At 51.2% G+C, this 26,017-nt stretch overlaps 1 protein-coding gene across 18 annotated transcripts in view; it reads left to right on the top strand.

Moving 5' to 3' along the window:
• PLEC (plectin) overlaps positions 1–26,017 on the top strand; it is a 447,362-nt gene that overhangs the window by 299,189 nt on the left and 122,156 nt on the right. Inside the window, exon 1 of one of the 18 annotated variants that reach the window (XM_077271544.1) lies at positions 3,521–3,773. The exons of the other annotated variants lie outside the window; for them this stretch is intronic. Within the exon in view, the coding sequence (XP_077127659.1) occupies positions 3,629–3,773 (145 nt within the window). The 5' untranslated portion in view covers positions 3,521–3,628. Of the gene's footprint in view, positions 1–3,520; positions 3,774–26,017 lie in introns of those variants that run through there. 18 annotated transcript variants of the gene reach the window in all.

Raw genomic sequence — 26,017 nt, 5'->3', positions numbered from 1 at the left:
GACAACAGACATTTGTGGGATCCGTAGTTGGACGCGCTCCCCGCCGTCACGCTGATCACTGGTCCCACTAACTCCAGGGTGATTCATCCCCAGTTTCTTCCTACTTTTCGCTGTCTCTCCCTCTGATTATTTTGGGAATTTTCCACCCTGGTGAAACTTCTTTTTCCAGTTGTTTTAAAAAATGAAAAACAGATGAGTGTAAAACTCTGGATTGTGGGGGCTGTGTGCGAGGCTGAAATATTGTGCACGGCGGCAGCGGGGGGGAATTGGTAAAATCCGAGGGTCATGGGGAAGAATACTGCACACGTTCATCCGCCACGTTTCCGTATTTCTTCTAATTGGTTCCTTATGGTGGAGCAGCAGTTCTACATGCAGGGTGGAGCTGGCGAGAATGCTTCTACTCCAGGGGACAAAAACCCAAAATATAGGATGAAAGGAACAGACTCAGACGTTGCCACTTTCATCCCAGACATTTTACCCTCTGCGGTCCATTACATTTATATACTGGGCCTCTTATTCCAAGTTGGGGTCTTGGGGGCGCTCATGTGGTGAACAGATGCAAGAATGTGTCCGACCTGTCCATCATGTATGGGGAGATCACAGGTGTCCTACAAGCCGTAGTCATCGCAACCACCAAAACAACCGCAGTGCAGGTATCAGCCAACCGACCACACAAGAATAATATCATTTTGTTTCTGTATCGCCGGCACATACAGCAGCACTGTACAATAAGCGGGGACATGTGCAGACAACACCAGACATCACAGGAAAAGCGAGGGTCCTGCCAGTATATGTACATGTATGACCCGGTCACCGGCCAGTATGTGTATATGTACATGTATGACCCGGTCACCGGCCAGTATATGTACATGTATGACCCGGTCACCGGCCAGTATCTGTATATGTATATGTACATGTATGACCCGGTCACCGGCCAGTATCTGTATATGTACATGTATGACCCGGTCACCGGCCAGTATGTGTATATGTACATGTATGACCCGGTCCCTGGCCAGTATGTGTATATGTACATGTATGACCCGGTCACCGGCCAGTATGTGTATATGTACATGTATGACCCGGTCACCGGCCAGTATGTGTATATGTACATGTATGACCCGGTCACCGGCCAGTATGTGTATATGTTCATGTATGACCCGGTCACCGGCCAGTATATGTACATGTATGACCCGGTCACCGGCCAGTATGTGTATATGTACATGTATGACCCGGTCACCGGCCAGTATGTGTATATTTACATGTATGACCCGGTCACCGGCCAGTATGTGTATATGTATGACCCGCTCACCGGCCAGTATATGTACATGTATGACCCGGTCACCGGCCAGTATCTGATGATGGAGAGTTATGTTCAGAGAAATAGTGAATGGGCTATGTATAAAAAGGACTTCAATGAGGATGTGAAGACATGAATAGGATGGAGTAGATTTTAAGGACCCTGTAGAAAACCGGGACACTGGAGAGTCAAATTAGTGGAGTGAGGTGATAGACCTGTTTAAAAAGATTGTGTTTTAAAAGCCTGCTTAAAAATAAGGAGACTAGGTATTAATCAGATCATCTGGGGTAATGCATTCCAGAAAACTGTCTGCTGCATAAGAGAAGTCTCAATCTGAGGTGGTAGGTTCAGATTATGGAGGGTATTAGGCTTAGATTAGTTGCAAAATGGGGTGGAAGGATAGGTAGAGATGAGAAGGGCGTTGCAGCACTGTGGAGAGGATGGGTAGGTGGTAGACAGATGAGATGTAGGGTGGTCTAGCACTGTGGAGAGGACGGGTAGGTGGTAGACAGATGAGATGTAGGGTGGTCTAGCACTGGAGAGGACGGGTAGGTGGTAGACAGATGAGATGTAGGGTGGTCTAGCACTGGAGAGGACGGGTAGGTGGTAGACAGATGAGATGTAGGGTGGTCTAGCACTGGAGAGGACGGGTAGGTGGTAGACAGATGAGATGTAGGGTGGTCTAGCACTGGAGAGGACGGGTAAGTGGTAGACAGATGAGATGTAGGGTGGTCTAGCACTGGAGAGGACGGGTAGGTGGTAGACAGATGAGATGTAGGGTGGTCTAGCACTGGAGAGGACGGGTAGGTGGTAGACAGATGAGATGTAGGGTGGTCTAGCACTGGAGAGGACGGGTAGGTGGTAGACAGATGAGATGTAGGGTGGTCTAGCACTGGAGAGGACGGGTAGGTGGTAGACAGATGAGATGTAGGGTGGTCTAGCACTGGAGAGGACGGGTAGGTGGTAGACAGATGAGATGTAGGGTGGTCTAGCACTGGAGAGGACGGGTAGGTGGTAGACAGATGAGATGTAGGGTGGTCTAGCACTGGAGAGGACGGGTAGGTGGTAGACAGATGAGATGTAGGGTGGTCTAGCACTGGAGAGGACGGGTAGGTGGTAGACAGATGAGATGTAGGGTGGTCTAGCACTGGAGAGGACGGGTAGGTGGTAGACAGATGAGATGTAGGGTGGTCTAGCACTGGAGAGGACGGGTAGGTGGTAGACAGATGAGATGTAGGGTGGTCTAGCACTGGAGAGGACGGGTAGGTGGTAGACAGATGAGATGTAGGGTGGTCTAGCACTGGAGAGGACGGGTAGGTGGTAGACAGATGAGATGTAGGGTGGTCTAGCACTGGAGAGGACGGGTAGGTGGTAGACAGATGAGATGTAGGGTGGTCTAGCACTGGAGAGGACGGGTAGGTGGTAGACAGATGAGATGTAGGGTGGTCTAGCACTGGAGAGGACGGGTAGGTGGTAGACAGATGAGATGTAGGGTGGTCTAGCACTGGAGAGGACGGGTAGGTGGTAGACAGATGAGATGTAGGGTGGTCTAGCACTGGAGAGGACGGGTAGGTGGTAGACAGATGAGATGTAGGGTGGTCTAGCACTGGAGAGGACGGGTAGGTGGTAGACAGATGAGATGTAGGGTGGTCTAGCACTGGAGAGGACGGGTAGGTGGTAGACAGATGAGATGTAGGGTGGTCTAGCACTGGAGAGGACGGGTAGGTGGTAGATGAGATGTAGGGTGGTCTAGCACTGGAGAGGACGGGTAGGTGGTAGACAGATGAGATGTAGGGTGGTCTAGCACTGGAGAGGACGGGTAGGTGGTAGACAGATGAGATGTAGGGTGGTCTAGCACTGGAGAGGACGGGTAGGTGGTAGACAGATGAGATGTAGGGTGGTCTAGCACTGGAGAGGAGCTCAATGAATGAGCGGTGACATTAGCGGTCGGTGCAGTCAGTCTGGCAGGGATGAGTGGTGATATTAGCAGTCGGTCTCTGGAAGTTGTGCAGTCTCTGGCGGTCGGTGCAGTCGGTCTCTGGCGGTCGGTGCAGTCGGTGTCTGGCAGCCGGTGCAGTCGGTCTCTGGCAGCCGGTGCAGTCGGTCGGTCGGTGCGGTCGGTCTCTGGCAGTCGGTGCGGTGTTTCTGGCTTCTCTCCCGGGCTGCGCACGCTGTGGGCGGCCTCCCCGTGTTGTGGATGGGCGTGGATGTGTTCCCCAGTGGGAGGAGAGCTTTTGCCGTACACAACTGCCACTCGCCGGCCGCTCTCCGCAGGGTCGTCCCTTGCTCTTGGTATCGGGGTCGTCTGGTGCCTTGTCCCGGTGAGGCGCCATGGCAGACTCGGTGCCGCGTCCCGCGTCCTCCACCTGGTACTACACCTTTAAGAGGGAGATGCTTCTGGAGCGCTCTGATTGGCTGGAAGGGGATTCGGAGCAGGAGCGGAAGAGTCACCTGTACAGGAAGCTCTGCTGTGTAGGTGGGTCCGCGCCGGTAACCCCTCCGCTGCCGGGCAGCCATTGCGCCTCCACCTGCCGCCTGTACAGTGATCCTGCCCCCTCTAAATAACCTGCACTGTGTATGTCATGCGTATCCATGGAGACACAGGTGTGTACAGGAGCTGCGTATCCATGGAGACACAGGTGTGCACAGGAGCTGCGTATCCGTAGAGACACAGAGGTGTGTACAGGAGCTGCGTATCCGTAGAGACACAGAGGTGTGCACAGGAGCTGCGTATCCATAGAGACACACAGGTGTGCACAGGAGCTGCGTATCCATGGAGACACATAGGTGTGCACAGGAGCTGCGTATCCATGGAGACACATAGGTGTGCACAGGAGCTGCGTATCCATGGAGACACATAGGTGTGCACAGGAGCTGCATATCCATAGAGACACAGAGGTGTGCACAGGAGCTGCGTATTCATGGAAACACACAGGTGTGCACAGGAGCTGGTATCCATAGAGACACAGGTGTGCACAGGAGCTGCGTATCCATGGAGACACATAGGTGTGCACAGGAGCTGCGTATCCATGGAGACACCCATGGAGACACATAGGTGTGCACAGGAGCTGCGTATCCATGGAGACACATAGGTGTGCACAGGAGCTGCGTATCCATGGAGACACATAGGTGTGCACAGGAGCTGCGTATCCATGGAGACACATAGGTGTGCCCAGGAGCTGCGTATCCATGGAGACACAGGTGTGTACAGGAGCTGAGTTTCCATGGAGATTCATAGGTGTGCCCAGGAGCTGCGTATCCATGGAGACACAGGTGTGTACAGGAGCTGCGTATCCATGGAGACACACAGGTGTGCACAGGAGCTGCGTATCCATAGAGACACAGAGGTGTGCACAGGAGCTGCGTATCCATAGAGACACAGAGGTGTGCACAGGAGCTGCGTATCCATGGAGACACACAGGTGTGTACAGGATCTGCGTATCCATAGAGACACACAGGTGTGCACAGGAGCTGCGTATCCATAGAGACGCACAGGAGCTGCGTATCCATGGAGACACATAGGTGTGCACAGGAGCTGCGTATCCATGGAGACACATAGGTGTGCACAGGAGCTGCGTATCCATGGAGACACAGGTGTGCACAGGAGCTGCGTATCCATGGAGACACATAGGTGTGCACAGGAGCTGCGTATCCATGGAGACACATAGGTGTGCACAGGAGCTGCGTATCCATGGAGACACATAGGTGTGCACAGGAGCTGCGTATCCATGGAGACACATAGGTGTGCACAGGAGCTGCGTATCCATGGAGACACATAGGTGTGCCCAGGAGCTGCGTATCCATGGAGACACAGGTGTGTACAGGAGCTGAGTTTCCATGGAGATTCATAGGTGTGCACAGGAGCTGCGTATCCATGGAGACACATAGGTGTGCACAGGAGCTGCGTATCCATGTAGACACATAGGTGTGTACAGGATCTGCGTATCCATGGAGACACACAGGTGTGTTCAGGAGCTGCGTATCCATGGAGACACAGGTGTGCACAGGAGCTGCGTATCCATGGAGACACACAGGTGTGTACAGGTGCTGCGTATCCATGGAGACACACAGGTGTGTATAGGAGCTGAGTATCCATGGAGATACACAGCTGTACACAGGAGCTGCATATCCATGGAGACACAGGTGTGTACAGGAGCTGAGTTTCCATGGAGATTCATAGGTGTGCACAGGAGCTGCGTATCCATGGAGACACATAGGTGTGCACAGGAGCTGCGTATCCATGGAGATTCATAGGTGTGCACAGGAGCTGCGTATCCATGGAGACACAGGTGTGTACAGGAGCTGCGTATCCATGGAGAGACATAGGTGTGCACAGGAGCTGCGTATCCATGGAGACACAGGTGTGTGCAGGAGCTGCGTATCCATGGAGACACACAGGTGTGCACAGGAGCTGCGTATCCATGGAGACACACGTGTGAACAGGAGCTGCATATCCACGGAGACACAGGTGTGCACAGGAGCTGCGTATCCATGGAGACACACAGGTGTGCATAGGAGCTGCGTATCCATGGAGACACACAGGAGTGCACAGGAGCTGCGTATCCATGGAGACACAGATGTGCACAGGAGCTGCGTATCCATGGAGACACACAGGTGTGCACAGGAGCTGCGTATCCATGGAGACACACAGGTGTGCACAGGAGCTGCGTATCCATGGAGACACAGGTGTGCACAGGAGCTGCATATCCACGGAGACACAGGTGTGCACAGGAGCTGCGTATCCATGGAGACACACAGGTGTGCACAGGAGCTGCGTATCCATGGAGACACACAGGAGTGCACAGGAGCTGCGTATCCATGGAGACACAGATGTGCACAGGAGCTGCGTATCCATGGAGACACACAGGAGTGCACAGAAGCTGCGTGTCCATGGAGACACACAGGTGTGCACAGGAGCTGCGTTTCCATGGAGACACACAGGAGCTGCGTATCCATGGAGACACACATTAGTGCACAGGAGCTGTGTGCGCAGAGCAGGATTCTGTACTGAAGATTTATGAAGTTATGATATTACTGAGCAGACGCTCCTGATAGTGACCCGGTGTGTAAGTGCTGAGCTCCCATAATCCTCTGCACAGGCAGTGCATGCTGGGAGGGAGGTTCTCCCACACCTGGCAGGTACAGAGCAGGCTCCCGTGCAGCACAGAGTGTTTAGGGTGAGCCCTGTCTGCTGGTGTGATATTATTGAGGACGTGGCTGTGTGAGGTGACCGAGCCGTCATCTACCACATGCACAGGCATTAAAGGGGCGCAGCCCCCACTCACCAGGACTGGGGGACCCATTATAGGGTGGACCAGGGTACATCTGTGGGGGCAGGACCCAGTGTCGAGATAGATCTATGGGGGTGGGTCACAGTGTTGGGAAATATCTGTGGGGGTGCTGTCCGGTGGTCTTTGGGGGTCCTGGATTCATATCCCACCAGGAATAAAGGTGTATGAAGTTTGTATCTTCTGCCTGTGTTTGGAAGGAAAGCGGAAGCCCCGCAGGGACCACCCACACTTCACAGCCTTACAGATGGGGAATGTAGATTGTGAGCCACGATGGGGGCAGCCATGATGCCTGTACAGCACGGGGGTAGATGTATAGTGATTTGCTCAGATTTGGATAGTGACACACATTTTGGCATTTAAGTTCCCGTTCTGTCATCAATCTGGGCTTAAATGGCGACTCTCAGCTTTACTGTGAGGGGAGTTACATCCTGATTGGGGGAAGGGTTTAGGAATTGCAGCTCTGTAATATGGAGCTTCCTCTTATTAGAGGGGCCAAAAGTAATTGGAAAATTATTTAACCCCTTCACCCCCGGAGCTTTTTCCGTTTTTCCGTTTTCGTTTTTCGCTACCCTCCTTCCCAGAGCCATAACTTTTTTATTTTTCCGTCAATTTGGCCATGTGAGGGCTTATTTTTTGCGGGACGAGTTGTACTTTTGAACGACATCATTGGTTTTAGCATGTCGTGTACTAGAAAACGGGAAAAAAATTCCAAGTGCAGTGAAATTGCAAAAAAAGTGCAATCCCACACTTGTTTTTTGCTTGCCTATTTTGCTAGGTTCACTAAATGCTAAAACTGACCTGCCATTATGATTCTCCAGATCACTACGAGTTCATAGACACCTAACATGACTAGGTTATTTTTCACCTAAGTGGTGAAAAAAAATTCCAAACTTTGCAAAAAACAAAACAAAACAAAATTGCGCCATTTTCCGATAGTCGTAGCGTCTCCATTTTTCGTGATCTGGGGTCAGGTGAGGGCTTATTTTTTGCGTGCCGAGCTGGCGTTTTTAATGATAGCATTTTGGTGTAGATACGTTCTTTTGATCGCCCGTTATTGCATTTTAATGCAATGTCGTGGCGACCAAAAAAACGTAAATCTGGCGTTTCAAATTTTTTTCTCATTACGCCATTTAGCGATCAGGTTAATGCTTTTTTTTTATTGATAGATCGGGCGATTCTGAACGCGGCGATACCAAATATGTGTAGGTTGGGTTTTTTTTTAATTGATTTATTTTGATTGGGGCGAAAGGGGGGTGATTTAAACTTTTATATTTTTTTTATTTTTTTCACATTTTTAAAAACTTTTTTTTTTTACTTTTGCCATGCTTCTATAGCCTCCATGGGAGGCTAGAAGCAGGCACAGCCCGATCGGCTCTGCTATGCAGCAGTGATCATAAGATCGCTGCTACACAGCAGATTTGCAGGTGTGCTGTGAGCGCCGACCACAGGGGGGCGCTCACAGCCACCGGCAATCAGTAACCATAGAGGTCTCAAGGACCTCTATGGTTACAATGGAGGAGCATCGCCGACCCCCGATCATGTGACGGGGGTCGGCGATGCGCTCATATCCGGCCGCACGGCCGGATGCGGTAGTTAAATGCCGCTGTCTGCGTTTGACAGCGGCATTTAACTAGTTAATAGCGGCGGGTGATCGCGATTTCACCCGCCGCTATTGCGCGCACATGTCAGCTGTAAAAAACAGCTGACATGTCGCGACTTTGATGTGCGCTCACCGCCGGAGCGCACATCAAAGCGGGGGTCCCGACATGTGACGTACTATACCGTCACATGTCGGGAAGGGGTTAAGAAGCTCTTTATAGAGCTTCATGGGCTTTTCCCTCTTCAATCCATCGTTGATTAAGCAGGTAAAAGGTCTGGTGCTTATTTCAGGTGCATCATTTGCATTTGGAAGCTGGTGCAGTGAACCCACAACATGCGGCTAAAGAATCATAGAATCATAGGACGTTAGAGTTGGAAGGGACCTCCTGGGTCATCTGGTCCAACCTCCTGCTCAAAGCAGGAGTCACTAAATCATCCCAGACAGGTGTCTGTCCAGCCTCTGTGTGAAGACTTCCATTGAAGGAGAACTCGCCACCTCTCGTGGCCGCCTGTTCCACTCATTGATCACCCTCACTGTCAAAATGTTTTTTCTAATATCTAATCTGTGTCTCCTCCCATTAAGTTTCATCCCATTGCTTCTGGTCTTTCCTAGTGGAAATGAGAATAAGATGATCCTTCTACAATGTGACAGCCCTTGAGATATTTGTAGACAGCTATTAAGTCTCCTCTCAGTCTTCTTTTTTGCAAACTAAACATTCCCAAATCCTGTAACCGTTCCTCATAGGACATGGTTTGCAGACCGGTCACCATTCTGGTCGCTCTTCTCTGAACTTGCTCTAGTTTGTTGATGTCTTTTTTAAAATGTGGTGCCCAAAACTGGACACAGTATTCCAGATGAGGTCGGACCAAAGAGGAGTAGAGGGCAATAATGACTTCACGTGATCTAGACTGTATGCTTCTGTTACTACATCTCAGAATTGCATTTGCCTTTTTTGCTGCTGCATCACACTGTTGACTCATGTTCAGTTATGATCTATTCGTATACCCAAGTCTTTTTCACATGTGCTGTTGCTTAGTCCTATGCCTCCCATTCTGTATATACTATTTTTATTGCCCAGATGTAGTACTACTGTAGAAGCTCTCAAAGGAGACTGTCATTAGACTGAACAAAAAGACTAAGTCCATCAGAGAGAGAAGAAATGTTAGGAGCGGGAAAATTAACAGTTCGGTACAACAACAGAGAGTGCACTGTTGTGCTCGGTAAGGACTGGACATCCCCGGAAGACACCAGTTGTGGATGATCGCATAATCCTTCCCATGGTGAAGAAAATCACCCTTGCAACATTCCCCCAAGTGACGAGTCTCCAGGTAGTCGGTGTCTCAGTATCAAGTCCACCATGAGACGGTCATCAGAGCAAATACCGAGGGGTCACCACAAGGTGCAACAATTATCAGCCCGAAAATAGCAAAGCCTGGTTAGACTTTACCAAAAACATCTAAAGAATCCGCCCAGTTCTTGAAAAGCAAAACTGAGATCAACCTGTACCAGAATGATGTTAGAAGAAAGTCTGGAGAAGGCTTGGAGCGGCTCCTGATCCTCAGCACGGCTCTTGATCCTCGGCACATCCTGTGTAACACATGGCGGAATCGGTGTGATGGCGCAGGCACTTGTGGTTATTGATGGTGAGACTGAAGCAGCCGGATGAATCCTGTGTGTACTGGGCAAAACCTTCTGCTCAGATCCAACCATATGCAGCAAGGCTGATTGGATGGCGCTCCACAGGACAAGACGGACAATGACCCAAAGCATCCTGCGAAAGAAAAGTGCAATATTCTGCAATGGCCGAGTCCTCACCAGATCTCTGCCTATCGAGCCGCATTTCACCGGCTGAAGGCAAAAGTCAGAAAGAGCCGCAAACAAGCGAGAACTGCAGGAAAGGCAGCAAAGCCTCATACCAGAGGAGACCAGCAATGGTGACATCCATGGCCTCCAGACTTCAGGCCATCATTGCTGCAAAGCCTCACACTGGAGACCAGCGATGGTGATGTCCATGGCCTCCAGATCTCAGGCAACCATTGCTGGAAAGCCTCACACCAGGGGAAACCAGCCATGGTGACATCCATGGCCTCCAGACTTCCAGCCTTCATTGCTGCAAAGCCTCACACCGGAGGAGACCAGCGATGGTGACGTCCATGGCCTCTAGAATTCAGGACATCATTGCTGCAAAACCTCACACCAGAGGAGACCAGCAATGGTGACGTCCATGGCCTCCAGATTTCAGGCCGTCATTGCTGGAAAGCCTCACACTGGAGGAAATCAGCGATGGTGACTTCCATAGTCTCCAGAATTCAGGCCATCAATGCTGCAAAACCTCACACCGGAGGAGACCATCGATGGTGACGTCCATGGCCTCCAGACTTCCGGCTGTCATTGCTGGAAAGCCTCACACCAGAGGAGACCAGTGATGGTGATGTCCATGACCTCCAGACCTCAGGCCCTCATTACTGCAGTGGATTCTCTACAAAGGGTAAACATAGACATTTTATTACTGGGGAACTGAATTTGTCCAATTATTTCTGAGCCCTGAAATGAGGAGGATTTGTAGGAAAATGGCTGCAATTCCCTAACATTTCACAGGAGATTTCTGTTCAACCCCTTTAATTTACCGTGAAAGTCTCCACTTAAATAGCAAAATAGGGGCCTTCAGTAATGAATCCTTGAAATTTCAGCTCTGGACAAAGATTTCTGGACCTAACTGTATGTACATAATAAGTAAATGTGGGGTGACATTACTCCCCTGCGGGCTGTACCCTATATACGCCCTCTGCAGGCTGTACACGGAGAGAATCTATGCTTTTTCGGTCTTTACGATCACATTCCCCAGCTGGTGATCGCAGTTATATGTGCGCAGGCATGCAGGGAACCTCTGCCGGTGGTCGCGTGCCTTCAAGTGTTGAGAACAGGCAGTGAGCGGAGGCCGAGAGCTGCCCATCATGGCTCAGGTGTATTATGGCTGCTGCTTCTGCAGGACCTCACATTAATATGGCGCAGTAAATCACCATGACAGGACCAATGTGTGGAATGTTACGCTGGAGGCACCCGGGCAAGAGGCGAGACATCTAACCCTATAAATAAAGTGCAGACATGTGGTATTACAACATGGCAGAACATGTACATGGGGCTAGAGGAGGCGCAGGACATGTACATGGGGCTAGAGGAGGTGCAGGGCGTGTACATGGGTCTAGAGGTGGTGCAGGATGTGTACATTGGTCTAGAGGAGGTGCAGGAAACGTATATTGGTCTAGAGGAGGTGCAGGCCATGTACAGAGGACTAGAGGGGGTGCAGGGCGTGTACATTGGTCTAGAGGGGGTGCAGGACGTGTGTTGTGAATTCTGCTCTTGGGTTCCCTCCGGTGGTTGTTGGTAGTAATGCAGTTGTCCCTGGGTTGCAATCCTGGGCAGGTGCCCCTGCTGATTGCAGCTCTGACTGGGATATTTAGGTGTGCAGGATTCATTAGCCCTTGCCAGTTGTCCATTGTTCTTGGAGGTTTTGCATCTCTGTCTGGTTCCTCCTGCTCTGCTGCCAAGTCAGCAAAGATAAGTGTCTGGTTTTGTTTTTGTAGCACACATGCTGTGTGCTTTACAATTCAGTACTATTCAATGTTTTTTCTTGTCCAGCTTAGACTGTGTTTGGATATTTCAGTCAAGTTGGATTCTCAGGAGAAGCAGATATACATTCCATGTCTTTAGTTAGATGGTGGAATTTTTGTATTATCTGCTGTGGATATTTTTAGGGTTTTAATACTGACCGCTTAGTATTCTGTCCTATCCTTTCCTATTTAGCTAGCGTGGCCTCTTTTGCTAAATCCTGATTTCTGCCTGCGTGTGACTTTCCGCTAATACTCACAGTCAATATTTGTGGGGGGCTGCCTATCCTTTGGGGTTATGCTCTGAGGCAAGATAGAATTCCCATTTCCATCTATAGGGGTATTTAGTCCTCCGGCTGTGTCGAGGTGTCTAGGATGTGTTAGGTACACCCCACGGCTACTTCTAGTTGCGGTGACAGTTTAGGGTTTGCGGTCAGTACAGGTTCCACCTACTACTGAGAGAGTCTCATGCGGCTCCAAGGTCACCGGATCATAACAGTACAACTGGCCAGCAATGAGTTAAATGCATCTCAGAAGAAGGGAAGAAAGAGCCATTTTTTTTTTCTGTAGCCTGTTTTGTCTTTCCTTCCCTCTTTTTCTCTGGGTGGCTGAGTCTTGTGCTAGCATGGATGTTCAGGGATTAGCTTCTCGTGTAGACCAGCTTGCTGCTAGGGTACAGGGTATTTCTGATTATATTGTTCAGACTCCAGTTTTAGAGCCTAAGATTCCTACTCCTGATTTGTTTTTTGGGGACAGGTCCAAATTTTTGAGTTTTAAAAACAACTGTAAACTGTTTTTTGCTCTGAGACCTCGATCCTCTGGTGATCCCATTCAGCAGGTTAAAATTGTCATCTCCCTGCTGCGTGGCGATCCTCAGGATTGGGCATTTTCCCTGGAATCTGGGAATCCGGCCTTGCTTAATGTAGACGCCTTTTTTCAGGCTTTAGGATTATTATATGATGAACCAAATTCTGTGAATCAAGCGGAGAAGACCTTGTTGGTCCTGTCTCAGGGTCAAGAAGCGGCAGAATTGTATTGTCAGAAATTTAGAAAATGGTCTGTGTTGACTAAATGGAATGATGATGCTTTGGCGGCAATTTTCAGAAAGGGTCTTTCTGAATCCGTTAAAGATGTTATGGTGGGGTATCCCACGCCTTCCGGTCTGAGTGATTCTATGTCTCTGGCCATTCAGATTGATCGGCGCTTGCGGGAGCGCAGAACTGTGCGCGCTGTGGCGTTGTCCTCAGAGCAGATGCCTGAGTCAATGCAGTGTGATAGGATTCCTGTCTAGAACGGAACAACAGGGATTTAGACGTCAGAATAGGTTGTGTTTTTATTGTGGCGATGCTTCTCATGTCATTTCAGTCTGCCCTAAGCGTGCAAAGAGGATCGCTAGTTCAATTACCATCAGTACTGTACAACCTAAATTTCTGTTATCTGTGACCCTGATCTGCTCATTGTCGTCATTTTCTGTCATGGCGTTTGTGGATTCAGGCACCGCCTTGAACTTAATGGATTTTGAGTTTGCCAGGCGTTGTGGTTTTCCCTTGCAGTCTTTGCAGAACCCTATTCCGTTAAGGGGCATTGATGCTACACCGTTGGCTAAAAATAAACCTCAGTTCTGGACACAGGTGACCATGTGCATGGCGCCAGCCCATCAGGAAGATTGTCGATTTCTGGTGTTGCATAATTTACATGATGCTATTGTGCTGGGTTTTCCGTGGTTGCAGGCACATAATCCTGTGTTGGATTGGAAGTCTATGTCTGTGACTAGTTGGGGATGTCAGGGGGTTCATAATGACGTTCCTTTGATGTCAATCTCCTCTTCTTCCACTTCTGAAATTCCACAGTTTTTGTCTGATTTTCAGGATGTATTCGATGAGCCCAAGTCCAGTTCCCTTCCTCCACATAGGGACTGTGATTGTGCTATTGACTTGATTCCAGGCTGTAAGTTTCCTAAGGGCCGACTTTTCAACCTGTCTGTGCCTGAACATGCCGCCATGCAGAGTTATGTTAAGGAGTCTTTGGAGAAGGGGCATATTCGGCCATCTTCACCGTTGGGAGCGGGATTTTTTTTTGTAGCTAAGAAGGATGGCTCCTTGAGACCCTGTATTGATTATCGCCTCTTGAATAAGATCACGGTCAAGTTTCAATACCCTTTACCTCTGCTTTCCGATTTGTTTGCTAGGATTAAGGGGGCTAGTTGGTTTACGAAGATTGACCTTCGGGGGCATATAATCTTGTTCGTATTAAGCAGGGTGATGAATGGAAAACTGCGTTTAATACGCCCGAAGGCCATTTTGAATACCTTGTGATGCCATTCGGGCTCTCTAATGCTCCATCTGTTTTTCAGTCCTTCATGCACGATATCTTCCGGACTTATCTTGATAAATTCATGATTGTATATTTGGATGACATTTTAATTTTTTCCGATGATTGGGAGTCTCATGTGAAACAAGTCAGGATGGTATTTCAGATCCTTCGTGATAATGCCTTGTTTGTGAAGGGGTCTAAGTGTCTCTTTGGAGTGCAGAAGGTTTCTTTTTTGGGCTTCATTTTTTCTCCCTCATCTATAGAGATGGATCCGGTTAAGGTTCAGGCCGTTCATGATTGGATTCAACCCACATCTGTGAAGAGCCTTCAGAAATTTTTGGGCTTTGATAATTTTTATCGCCGTTTCATTGCTAACTTCTCCAGTGTGGTTAAACCCCTGACCGATTTGACGAAGAAAGGCGCTGATGTTACGAATTGGTCCTCTGCGGCTGTCTCTGCCTTTCAGGAGCTTAAACGCCGATTTACTTCTGCCCCGGTGTTGCGTCAACCGGATGTTTCTCTTCCGTTTCAGGTTGAGGTTGACGCTTCTGAGATTGGGGCAGGGGCCGTTTTGTCTCAGAGGGATCCTGTTGGTTCCTTGATGAAACCGTGTGCCTTCTTTTCCCGTAAGTTTTCGCCCGCTGAACGCAATTATGATGTCGGCAATCGGTAGTTGTTGGCTATGAAGTGGGCGTTTGAGGAGTGGCGTCATTGGCTCGAGGGAGCCAAGCACCGTATTGTGGTCTTGACCGATCATAAAAATCTGATTTACCTCGAGTCTGCCAAACGGCTGAATCCTAGACAGGCTCGATGGTCTTTGTTTTTTTCCCGTATTGATTTTGTGGTCTCGTATCTTCCGGGTTCTAAGAATATTAAGGCTGATGTCCTCTCTAGGAGTTTTTTGCCTGATTCTCCTGAGGTCCTTGAACCGGTCGGCATTCTGAAAGAAGGGGTGGTCCTTTCTGCCATTTCCCCTGATTTACGACGGGTTCTTCAGGAATTTCAGGCTGACAAACCTGACCGCTGTCCAGTGGGGAAACTGTTCCTGATAGATGGACTAGTAGAGTGATTTCTGAGGTTCATTGTTCTGTGTTGGCTGGCCTTCCTGGTATTTTTGGTACCAGAGATTTGGTTGGTAGGTCCTTTTGGTGGCCTTCTTTGTCACGTGATGTGTGTTCTTTTGTTCAGTCCTCTGGGACTTGTGCGCGGGACAAGCCTTGTTGTTCCCGTGCTAGTGGGTTACTTTTGCCATTGCCGGTCCCTGAGAGGTCCTGGACGCATATTTCTATGGATTTTATTTCTGATCTTCCGGTTTCCCAGAAGATGTCTGTCATCTGGGTTGTTTGTGACCGGTTCTCTAAGATGGTCCATTTGGTGCCTTTGCCTAAATTGCCTTCCTCTTCTGATTTGGTTCCGTTGTTTTTTCAGCATGTGGTTCTTTTGCATGGTATTCCGGAGAATATTGTGTCTGACAGAGGTTCTCAGTTTGTTTCTCGGTTTTTGCGGGCCTTTTGTGCTAAGGTGGGCATTGATTTGTCTTTTTCTTCCACATTTCATCCTCAGACAAATGGCCAGACCGAGCGAACTAATCAGACTTTGGAAACTTATTTGAGATGCTTTGTGTCTGCTGATCAGGATGATTGGGTGGCTTTCTTGCCATTGGCCGAGTTTGCCCTTAATAATCGGGCTAGTTCGGCTACCTTGGTTTCACCTTTCTTTTGTAATTTTGGTTTTCATCCTCGTTTTTCTTCGGGGCAGGTTGAGCCTTCTGACTGTCCTGGTGTTGATTCTGTGGTTGACAGGTTGCAGCAGATTTGGGCTCATGTGGTGGACAATTTGGTGTTGTCTCAGGAGGAGGCTCAACGTTTTGCTAACCGTCGTCGGTGTGTTAGTTCCCGGCTTCGGGTTGGGGATTTGGTCTGGTTGTCTTCCCGTCATGTTCCTATGAAGGTTTCTTCCCCTAAGTTTAAGCCTCGCTTTATTGGTCCTTATAGGATTTCTGAGATTATTAATCCGGTGTCTTTTCGATTGGCCCTTCCGGCTTCTTTTGCTATCCATAATGTCTTCCATAGATCTTTATTGCGGAAATATGTGGTGCCCGTTGTTCCCTCTGTTGATCCTCCGGCCCCTGTGTTGGTTGATGGGGAGTTGGAGTATGTGGTTGAGAAGATTTTGGATTCTCGCTTTTCGAGGCGGAGGCTTCAGTACCTTGTCAAATGGAAGGGTTATGGCCAGGAGGATAATTCCTGGGTTTTTGCCTCTGATGTCCATGCTGCTGATTTGGTCCGTGCCTTTCATCTGGCTCGTCCTGATCGGCCTGGGGGCTCTGGTGAGGGTTTGGTGACCCCTCCTCAAGGGGGGGTACTGTTGTGAATTCTGCTCTTGGGTTCCCTCCGGTGGTTGTTCATAGTAATGCAGTTGTCCCTGGGTTGCAATCCTGGGCAGGTGTCCCTGCTCATTGCAGCTCTGACTGGGATATTTAGGTGTGCAGGATTCATTAGCCCTGGCCAGTTGTCCATTGTTCTTGGAGGTTTTGCATCTCTGTCTGGTTCCTCCTGTCCTGCTGCCAAGTCAGCAAAGATAAGTGTCTGGTTTTGTTTTTGTAGCACACATGCTGTATGCTTTACAATTAAGTACTATTCAATGTTTTTTCTTGTCCAGCTTAGACTGTGTTTGGACATTTCAGTCTAGTTGGATTCTCAGGAGATGCAGATATACATTCCATGTCTTTAGTTAGATGGTGGAATTTTTGTATTATCTGCTGTGGATATTTTTAGGGTTTTAATACTGACCGCTTAGTATTCTGTCCTATCCTTTCCTATTTAGCTAGCGTGGCCTCTTTTGCTAAATCCTGATTTCTGCCTGCGTGTGTCTTTCCTCTAATACTCACAGTCAATATTTGTGGGGGGCTGCCTATCCTTTGGGGTTCTGCTCTGAGGCAAGATAGAATTCCCATTTCCATCTATAGGGGTATTTAGTCCTCCGGCTGTGTCGAGGTGTCTAGGATGTGTTAGGTACACCCCACGGCTACTTCTAGTTGCGGTGACAGTTTAGGGTTTGCGGTCAGTACAGGTTCCAGCTACTCCTGAGAGAGTCTCATGCGGCTCCAAGGTCACCGGATCATAACAGACGTGTACACGGGGCTAGAGGAGGTGCAGGATGTATACAGGGGGCTAGGGGACGTGCAGGGCGTGTACACGGGTCTAGAGGAGGTGGAGGTCGTGTACATTGGTCTAGAGGGGGTGCAGGACGTGTACACGGGGCTAGAGGGGTTGCAGGGCGTGTACATGGGTCTAGAGGAGGTGGAGGACGTGTACATGGGGCTAGAGGAGGTGGAGGACGTGTACATGGGGCTAGAGGAGCTGCAGGACGTGTACATGGGGCTAGAGGAGGTGCAGGACGTGTACATTGGGCTAGGGGACGTGCAGGGTGTGTACACGGGGCTAGGGGACGTGCAGGATGTGTACACTGGTCTAGAGGAGGTGCAGGATGTGTACACTGGTCTAGAGGAGGTGCGGGATGTGTACACGGGGCTGGAGGAGGTGCAGGACGTGTACATGGGGTACATGGCAGTGGCAGGACACATAAAGGAAGCACGAGGCGGTGGCAGGACACGTACGCTGGGCACATAGCGGTGGCAGGACACGTACGCGTGCTACATGGCGGTGGCAGGACACGTACGCTGGGTACATGGTGGTGCCAGGGCACATAAGGGCCTGGCACAGTACATCTGCTATAAGTGTGGCGGAGCTCTGCTGTTGCAGGGGGCTGCGTGATTTGGGGGCCCCAGTTTTGGCCTGGTGAGCTCTGAATATACTGGCGATTACTGAGCTTCCTTGTCTAACCCAACCGGTCTGAACAGTTACCGAGTCCTTGCTTTGTCCACCAGGAGGCGCCCTCATCACACTGTATGTTATTGGGATGTAACCAACAAATAAAGCCGCACTCTGTAGCGCTATAACCTGCAAACATGAAATATAAGAAATGTAAATTCCATTACTGCTCTAGAAAAGAGGAAAACTGAGAATACTTAGCGCATAAATTAGCCCATTCATGTGTGCCCGGCAGCCACGATAAGGCGACTCCCGTTGATGGACATTTACATTCTTATGGGTAGGTAACATTACACAGCCCCCCCTGCAGTACAAGAAGTGACACTACAGAGCGCCCTCTGCGGTACAGGTGATGACACTTAGTAGAGCGCCCCCTGCGGTACAGGTGATGACACTTAGTAGAGCGCCCCCTGCAGTACTGGTGATGACACTTAGTAGAGCGCCCTCTGCAGTACTGCTGATGACACTTAGTAGAGCGCCCTCTGCAGTACAGGTGATGACCCTTAGTAGAGCGCCCCCTGTGGTACAGGTGATGACACTTAGTAGAGCGCCCTCTGCGGTACAGGTGATGACACTTACTAGAGCGCCCCCTGCGGTACAGGTGATGACACTTAGTAGAGCGCCCCCTGCAGTACAGGTGATGACACTTAGAAGAGCGTCCTCTGCGGTACAGGTGATGACACTTAGTAGAGCGTCCTCTGCGGTACAGGTGATGACACTTAGTAGAGCGCCCTCTGCAGTACAGGTGATGACCCTTAGTAGAGCGCCCTCTGCAGTACAGGTGATGACACTTAGTAGAGCGCCCTCTGCAGTACAGGTGATGACACTTAGTAGAGCGCCCCCTGCAGTACAGGTGATGACCCTTAGTAGAGCGCCCTCTGCAGTACAGGTGATGACACTTAGTAGAGCGCCCTCTGCAGTACAGGTGATGACCCTTAGTAGAGCGCCCTCTGCAGTACAGGTGATGACACTTAGTAGAGCGCCCTCTGCAGTACAGGTGATGACACTTAGTAGAGCGCCCTCTGCAGTACAGGTGATGACACTTAGTAGAGCGCCCCCTGCAGTACAGGTGATGACCCTTAGTAGAGCGCCCTCTGCAGTACAGGTGATGACACTTAGTAGAGCGCCCTCTGCAGTACAGGTGATGACACTTAGTAGAGCGCCCTCTGCAGTACAGGTGATGATACTTAGTAGAGCGCCCTCTGCAGTACAGGTGATGATACTTAGTAGAGCGCCCTCTACGGTACAGGTGATGACCCTTAGTAGAGCGCCCTCTGCAGTACAGGTGATGACCCTTAGTAGAGCGCCCTCTGCAGTACAGGTGATGACACTTAGAAGAGCGCCCTCTGCAGTACAGGTGATGACACTTAGTAGAGCGTCCTCTGCGGTACAGGTGATGACACTTAGTAGAGCGCCCCCTGCGGTACAGGTGATGACACTTATTAGAGCGCCCTCTGCGGTACAGGTGATGACACTTAGTAGAGCGTCCTCTGCGGTACAGGTGATGACACTTAGTAGAGCGCCCCCTGCAGTGCAGGTGATGACCCTTAGTAGAGCGCCCCCTGTGGTACAGGTGATGACACTTAGTAGAGCGTCCTCTGCGGTACAGGTGATGACACTTAGTAGAGCGCCCCCTGCGGTACAGGTGATGACACTTATTAGAGCGCCCTCTGCGGTACAGGTGATGACACTTAGTAGAGCGCCCTCTGCGGTACAGGTGATGACACTTAGTAGAGCGTCCTCTGCGGTACAGGTGATGACACTTAGTAGAGCGCCCCCTGCAGTGCAGGTGATGACCCTTAGTAGAGCGCCCCCTGTGGTACAGGTGATGACACTTAGTAGAGCGCCCTCTGCGGTACAGGTGATGACACTTACTAGAGCGCCCCCTGCGGTACAGGTGATGACACTTAGTAGAGCGCCCCCTGCAGTACAGGTGATGACACTTAGAAGAGCGTCCTCTGCGGTACAGGTGATGACACTTAGTAGAGCGTCCTCTGCGGTACAGGTGATGACACTTAGTAGAGCGCCCTCTGCAGTACAGGTGATGACCCTTAGTAGAGCGCCCTCTGCAGTACAGGTGATGACCCTTAGTAGAGCGCCCTCTGCAGTACAGGTGATGACACTTAGTAGAGCGCCCTCTGCAGTACAGGTGATGACACTTAGTAGAGCGCCCTCTGCAGTACAGGTGATGACACTTAGTAGAGCGCCCTCTACGGTACAGGTGATGACACTTAGTAGAGCGCCCTCTGCAGTACAGGTGATGACCCTTAGTAGAGCGCCCTCTGCAGTACAGGTGATGACCCTTAGTAGAGCGCCCTCTGCAGTACAGGTGATGACACTTAGAAGAGCGCCCTCTGCAGTACAGGTGATGACACTTAGTAGAGCGTCCTCTGCGGTACAGGTGATGACACTTAGTAGAGCGCCCCCTGCGGTACAGGTGATGACACTTATTAGAGCGCCCTCTTCGGTACAGGTGATGACACTTAGTAGAGCGCCCTCTGCGGTACAGGTGATGACACTTAGTAGAGCGTCCTCTGCGGTACAGGTGATGACACTTAGTAGAGCGCCCCCTGCAGTGCAGGCGATGACACTTAGTAGAGCGCCCTCTGCAGTACAGGCGATGACACTTAGTAGAGCGCCCTCTGCAGTACAGGTGATGACACTTAGTAGAGCGCCCCCTGCGGTACAGGTGATGACACTTAGTAGAGCGCCCTCTGCAGTACAGGTGATGACACTTAGTAGAGCGCCCTCTGCAGTACAGGTGATGACCCTTAGTAGAGCGCCCTCTGCAGTACAGGTGATGACACTTAGTAGAGCGCCCTCTGCAGTACAGGTGATGACACTTAGTAGAGCGCCCCCTGCAGTACAGGTGATGACCCTTAGTAGAGCGCCCTCTGCAGTACAGGTGATGACACTTAGTAGAGCGCCCTCTGCAGTACAGGTGATGACCCTTAGTAGAGCGCCCTCTGCAGTACAGGTGATGACACTTAGTAGAGCGCCCTCTGCAGTACAGGTGATGACACTTAGTAGAGCGCCCTCTGCAGTACAGGTACCACTTAGTAGAGCGCCCCCTGCGGTACAGGTGATGACACTTAGTAGAGCGCCCTCTGCAGTACAGGTGATGACACTTAGTAGAGCGCCCTCTGCAGTACAGGTGATGACCCTTAGTAGAGCGCCCTCTGCAGTACAGGTGATGACACTTAGTAGAGCGCCCTCTGCAGTACAGGTGATGACACTTAGTAGAGCGCCCCCTGCAGTACAGGTGATGACCCTTAGTAGAGCGCCCTCTGCAGTACAGGTGATGACACTTAGTAGAGCGCCCTCTGCAGTACAGGTGATGACCCTTAGTAGAGCGCCCTCTGCAGTACAGGTGATGACACTTAGTAGAGCGCCCTCTGCAGTACAGGTGATGACACTTAGTAGAGCGCCCTCTGCAGTACAGGTGATGACACTTAGTAGAGCGCCCCCTGCAGTACAGGTGATGACCCTTAGTAGAGCGCCCTCTGCAGTACAGGTGATGACACTTAGTAGAGCGCCCTCTGCGGTACAGGTGATGACACTTAGTAGAGCGCCCCCTGCAGTACAGGTGATGACCCTTAGTAGAGCGCCCTCTGCGGTACAGGTGATGACACTTAGTAGAGCGTCCTCTGCGGTACAGGTGATGACACTTAGTAGAGCGCCCCCTGCAGTGCAGGCGATGACACTTAGTAGAGCGCCCTCTGCAGTACAGGTGATGACACTTAGTAGAGCGCCCCCTGCAGTACAGGTGATGACCCTTAGTAGAGCGCCCTCTGCGGTACAGGTGATGACACTTAGTAGAGCGTCCTCTGCGGTACAGGTGATGACACTTAGTAGAGCGCCCCCTGCGGTACAGGTGATGACACTTAGTAGAGCGCCCCCTGCGGTACAGCTGATGACACTTAGTAGAGCGCCCTCTGCAGTACAGGTGATGACACTTAGTAGAGCGCCCTCTGCGGTACAGGTGATGACACTTAGTAGAGCGCCCTCTGCAGTACAGGTACCACTTAGTAGAGCGCCCCCTGCGGTACAGGTGATGACACTTAGTAGAGCGCCCTCTGCGGTACAGGTGATGACACTTAGTAGAGCGCCCCCTGCAGTACAGGTGATGACACTTAGTAGAGCGCCCCCTGCGGTACAGGTGATGACACTTAGTAGAGCGCCCTCTGCAGTACAGGTACCACTTAGTAGAGCGCCCCCTGCGGTACAGCTGATGACACTTAGTAGAGCGCCCTCTGCAGTACAGGTGATGACACTTAGTAGAGCGCCCCCTGCAGTACAGGTGATGACACTTAGTAGAGCGCCCTCTACGGTACAGGTGATGACACTTAGTAGAGCGCCCTCTGCAGTACAGGTGATGACACTTAGTAGAGCGCCCTCTGCAGTACAGGTGATGATACTTAGTAGAGCGCCCTCTGCAGTACAGGTACCACTTAGTAGAGCGCCCCCTGCGGTACAGCTGATGACACTTAGTAGAGCGCCCCCTGCGGTACAGGTGATGACACTTAGTAGAGCGCCCCCTGCGGTACAAGTGATGACACTTAGTAGAGCGCCCTCTGCGGTACAGGTGATGACACTTAGTAGAGCGCCCCCTGCAGTACAGGTGATGACACTTAGTAGAGCGCCCCCTGCGGTACAGGTGATGACACTTAGTAGAGCGCCCTCTGCAGTACAGGTACCACTTAGTAGAGCGCCCCCTGCGGTACAGCTGATGACACTTAGTAGAGCGCCCTCTGCAGTACAGGTGATGACACTTAGTAGAGCGCCCTCTGCGGTACAGGTGATGACACTTAGTAGAGCGCCCCCTGCGGTACAGGTGATGACACTTATTAGAGCGCCCTCTGCGGTACAGGTGATGACACTTAGTAGAGCGTCCTCTGCGGTACAGGTGATGACACTTAGTAGAGCGCCCCCTGCAGTGCAGGTGATGACCCTTAGTAGAGCGCCCCCTGTGGTACAGGTGATGACACTTAGTAGAGCGTCCTCTGCGGTACAGGTGATGACACTTAGTAGAGCGCCCCCTGCGGTACAGGTGATGACACTTATTAGAGCGCCCTCTGCGGTACAGGTGATGACACTTAGTAGAGCGCCCTCTGCGGTACAGGTGATGACACTTAGTAGAGCGTCCTCTGCGGTACAGGTGATGACACTTAGTAGAGCGCCCCCTGCAGTGCAGGTGATGACCCTTAGTAGAGCGCCCCCTGTGGTACAGGTGATGACACTTAGTAGAGCGCCCTCTGCGGTACAGGTGATGACACTTACTAGAGCGCCCCCTGCGGTACAGGTGATGACACTTAGTAGAGCGCCCCCTGCAGTACAGGTGATGACACTTAGAAGAGCGTCCTCTGCGGTACAGGTGATGACACTTAGTAGAGCGTCCTCTGCGGTACAGGTGATGACACTTAGTAGAGCGCCCTCTGCAGTACAGGTGATGACCCTTAGTAGAGCGCCCTCTGCAGTACAGGTGATGACCCTTAGTAGAGCGCCCTCTGCAGTACAGGTGATGACACTTAGTAGAGCGCCCTCTGCAGTACAGGTGATGACACTTAGTAGAGCGCCCTCTGCAGTACAGGTGATGACACTTAGTAGAGCGCCCTCTACGGTACAGGTGATGACACTTAGTAGAGCGCCCTCTGCAGTACAGGTGATGACCCTTAGTAGAGCGCCCTCTGCAGTACAGGTGATGACCCTTAGTAGAGCGCCCTCTGCAGTACAGGTGATGACACTTAGAAGAGCGCCCTCTGCAGTACAGGTGATGACACTTAGTAGAGCGTCCTCTGCGGTACAGGTGATGACACTTAGTAGAGCGCCCCCTGCGGTACAGGTGATGACACTTATTAGAGCGCCCTCTTCGGTACAGGTGATGACACTTAGTAGAGCGCCCTCTGCGGTACAGGTGATGACACTTAGTAGAGCGTCCTCTGCGGTACAGGTGATGACACTTAGTAGAGCGCCCCCTGCAGTGCAGGCGATGACACTTAGTAGAGCGCCCTCTGCAGTACAGGCGATGACACTTAGTAGAGCGCCCTCTGCAGTACAGGTGATGACACTTAGTAGAGCGCCCCCTGCGGTACAGGTGATGACACTTAGTAGAGCGCCCTCTGCAGTACAGGTGATGACACTTAGTAGAGCGCCCTCTGCAGTACAGGTGATGACCCTTAGTAGAGCGCCCTCTGCAGTACAGGTGATGACACTTAGTAGAGCGCCCTCTGCAGTACAGGTGATGACACTTAGTAGAGCGCCCCCTGCAGTACAGGTGATGACCCTTAGTAGAGCGCCCTCTGCAGTACAGGTGATGACACTTAGTAGAGCGCCCTCTGCAGTACAGGTGATGACCCTTAGTAGAGCGCCCTCTGCAGTACAGGTGATGACACTTAGTAGAGCGCCCTCTGCAGTACAGGTGATGACACTTAGTAGAGCGCCCTCTGCAGTACAGGTACCACTTAGTAGAGCGCCCCCTGCGGTACAGGTGATGACACTTAGTAGAGCGCCCTCTGCAGTACAGGTGATGACACTTAGTAGAGCGCCCTCTGCAGTACAGGTGATGACCCTTAGTAGAGCGCCCTCTGCAGTACAGGTGATGACACTTAGTAGAGCGCCCTCTGCAGTACAGGTGATGACACTTAGTAGAGCGCCCCCTGCAGTACAGGTGATGACCCTTAGTAGAGCGCCCTCTGCAGTACAGGTGATGACACTTAGTAGAGCGCCCTCTGCAGTACAGGTGATGACCCTTAGTAGAGCGCCCTCTGCAGTACAGGTGATGACACTTAGTAGAGCGCCCTCTGCAGTACAGGTGATGACACTTAGTAGAGCGCCCTCTGCAGTACAGGTGATGACACTTAGTAGAGCGCCCCCTGCAGTACAGGTGATGACCCTTAGTAGAGCGCCCTCTGCAGTACAGGTGATGACACTTAGTAGAGCGCCCTCTGCGGTACAGGTGATGACACTTAGTAGAGCGCCCCCTGCAGTACAGGTGATGACCCTTAGTAGAGCGCCCTCTGCGGTACAGGTGATGACACTTAGTAGAGCGTCCTCTGCGGTACAGGTGATGACACTTAGTAGAGCGCCCCCTGCAGTGCAGGCGATGACACTTAGTAGAGCGCCCTCTGCAGTACAGGTGATGACACTTAGTAGAGCGCCCCCTGCAGTACAGGTGATGACCCTTAGTAGAGCGCCCTCTGCGGTACAGGTGATGACACTTAGTAGAGCGTCCTCTGCGGTACAGGTGATGACACTTAGTAGAGCGCCCCCTGCGGTACAGGTGATGACACTTAGTAGAGCGCCCCCTGCGGTACAGCTGATGACACTTAGTAGAGCGCCCTCTGCAGTACAGGTGATGACACTTAGTAGAGCGCCCTCTGCGGTACAGGTGATGACACTTAGTAGAGCGCCCTCTGCAGTACAGGTACCACTTAGTAGAGCGCCCCCTGCGGTACAGGTGATGACACTTAGTAGAGCGCCCTCTGCGGTACAGGTGATGACACTTAGTAGAGCGCCCCCTGCAGTACAGGTGATGACACTTAGTAGAGCGCCCCCTGCGGTACAGGTGATGACACTTAGTAGAGCGCCCTCTGCAGTACAGGTACCACTTAGTAGAGCGCCCCCTGCGGTACAGCTGATGACACTTAGTAGAGCGCCCTCTGCAGTACAGGTGATGACACTTAGTAGAGCGCCCCCTGCAGTACAGGTGATGACACTTAGTAGAGCGCCCTCTACGGTACAGGTGATGACACTTAGTAGAGCGCCCTCTGCAGTACAGGTGATGACACTTAGTAGAGCGCCCTCTGCAGTACAGGTGATGATACTTAGTAGAGCGCCCTCTGCAGTACAGGTACCACTTAGTAGAGCGCCCCCTGCGGTACAGCTGATGACACTTAGTAGAGCGCCCCCTGCGGTACAGGTGATGACACTTAGTAGAGCGCCCCCTGCGGTACAAGTGATGACACTTAGTAGAGCGCCCTCTGCGGTACAGGTGATGACACTTAGTAGAGCGCCCCCTGCAGTACAGGTGATGACACTTAGTAGAGCGCCCCCTGCGGTACAGGTGATGACACTTA

The sequence above is a fragment of the Ranitomeya variabilis genome, chromosome 6 (assembly GCF_051348905.1).
Source record: "Ranitomeya variabilis isolate aRanVar5 chromosome 6, aRanVar5.hap1, whole genome shotgun sequence".
Taxonomy (NCBI): Eukaryota; Metazoa; Chordata; class Amphibia; order Anura; family Dendrobatidae; genus Ranitomeya; species Ranitomeya variabilis.
This window is presented reverse-complemented; position numbering and strand designations above follow the sequence as displayed.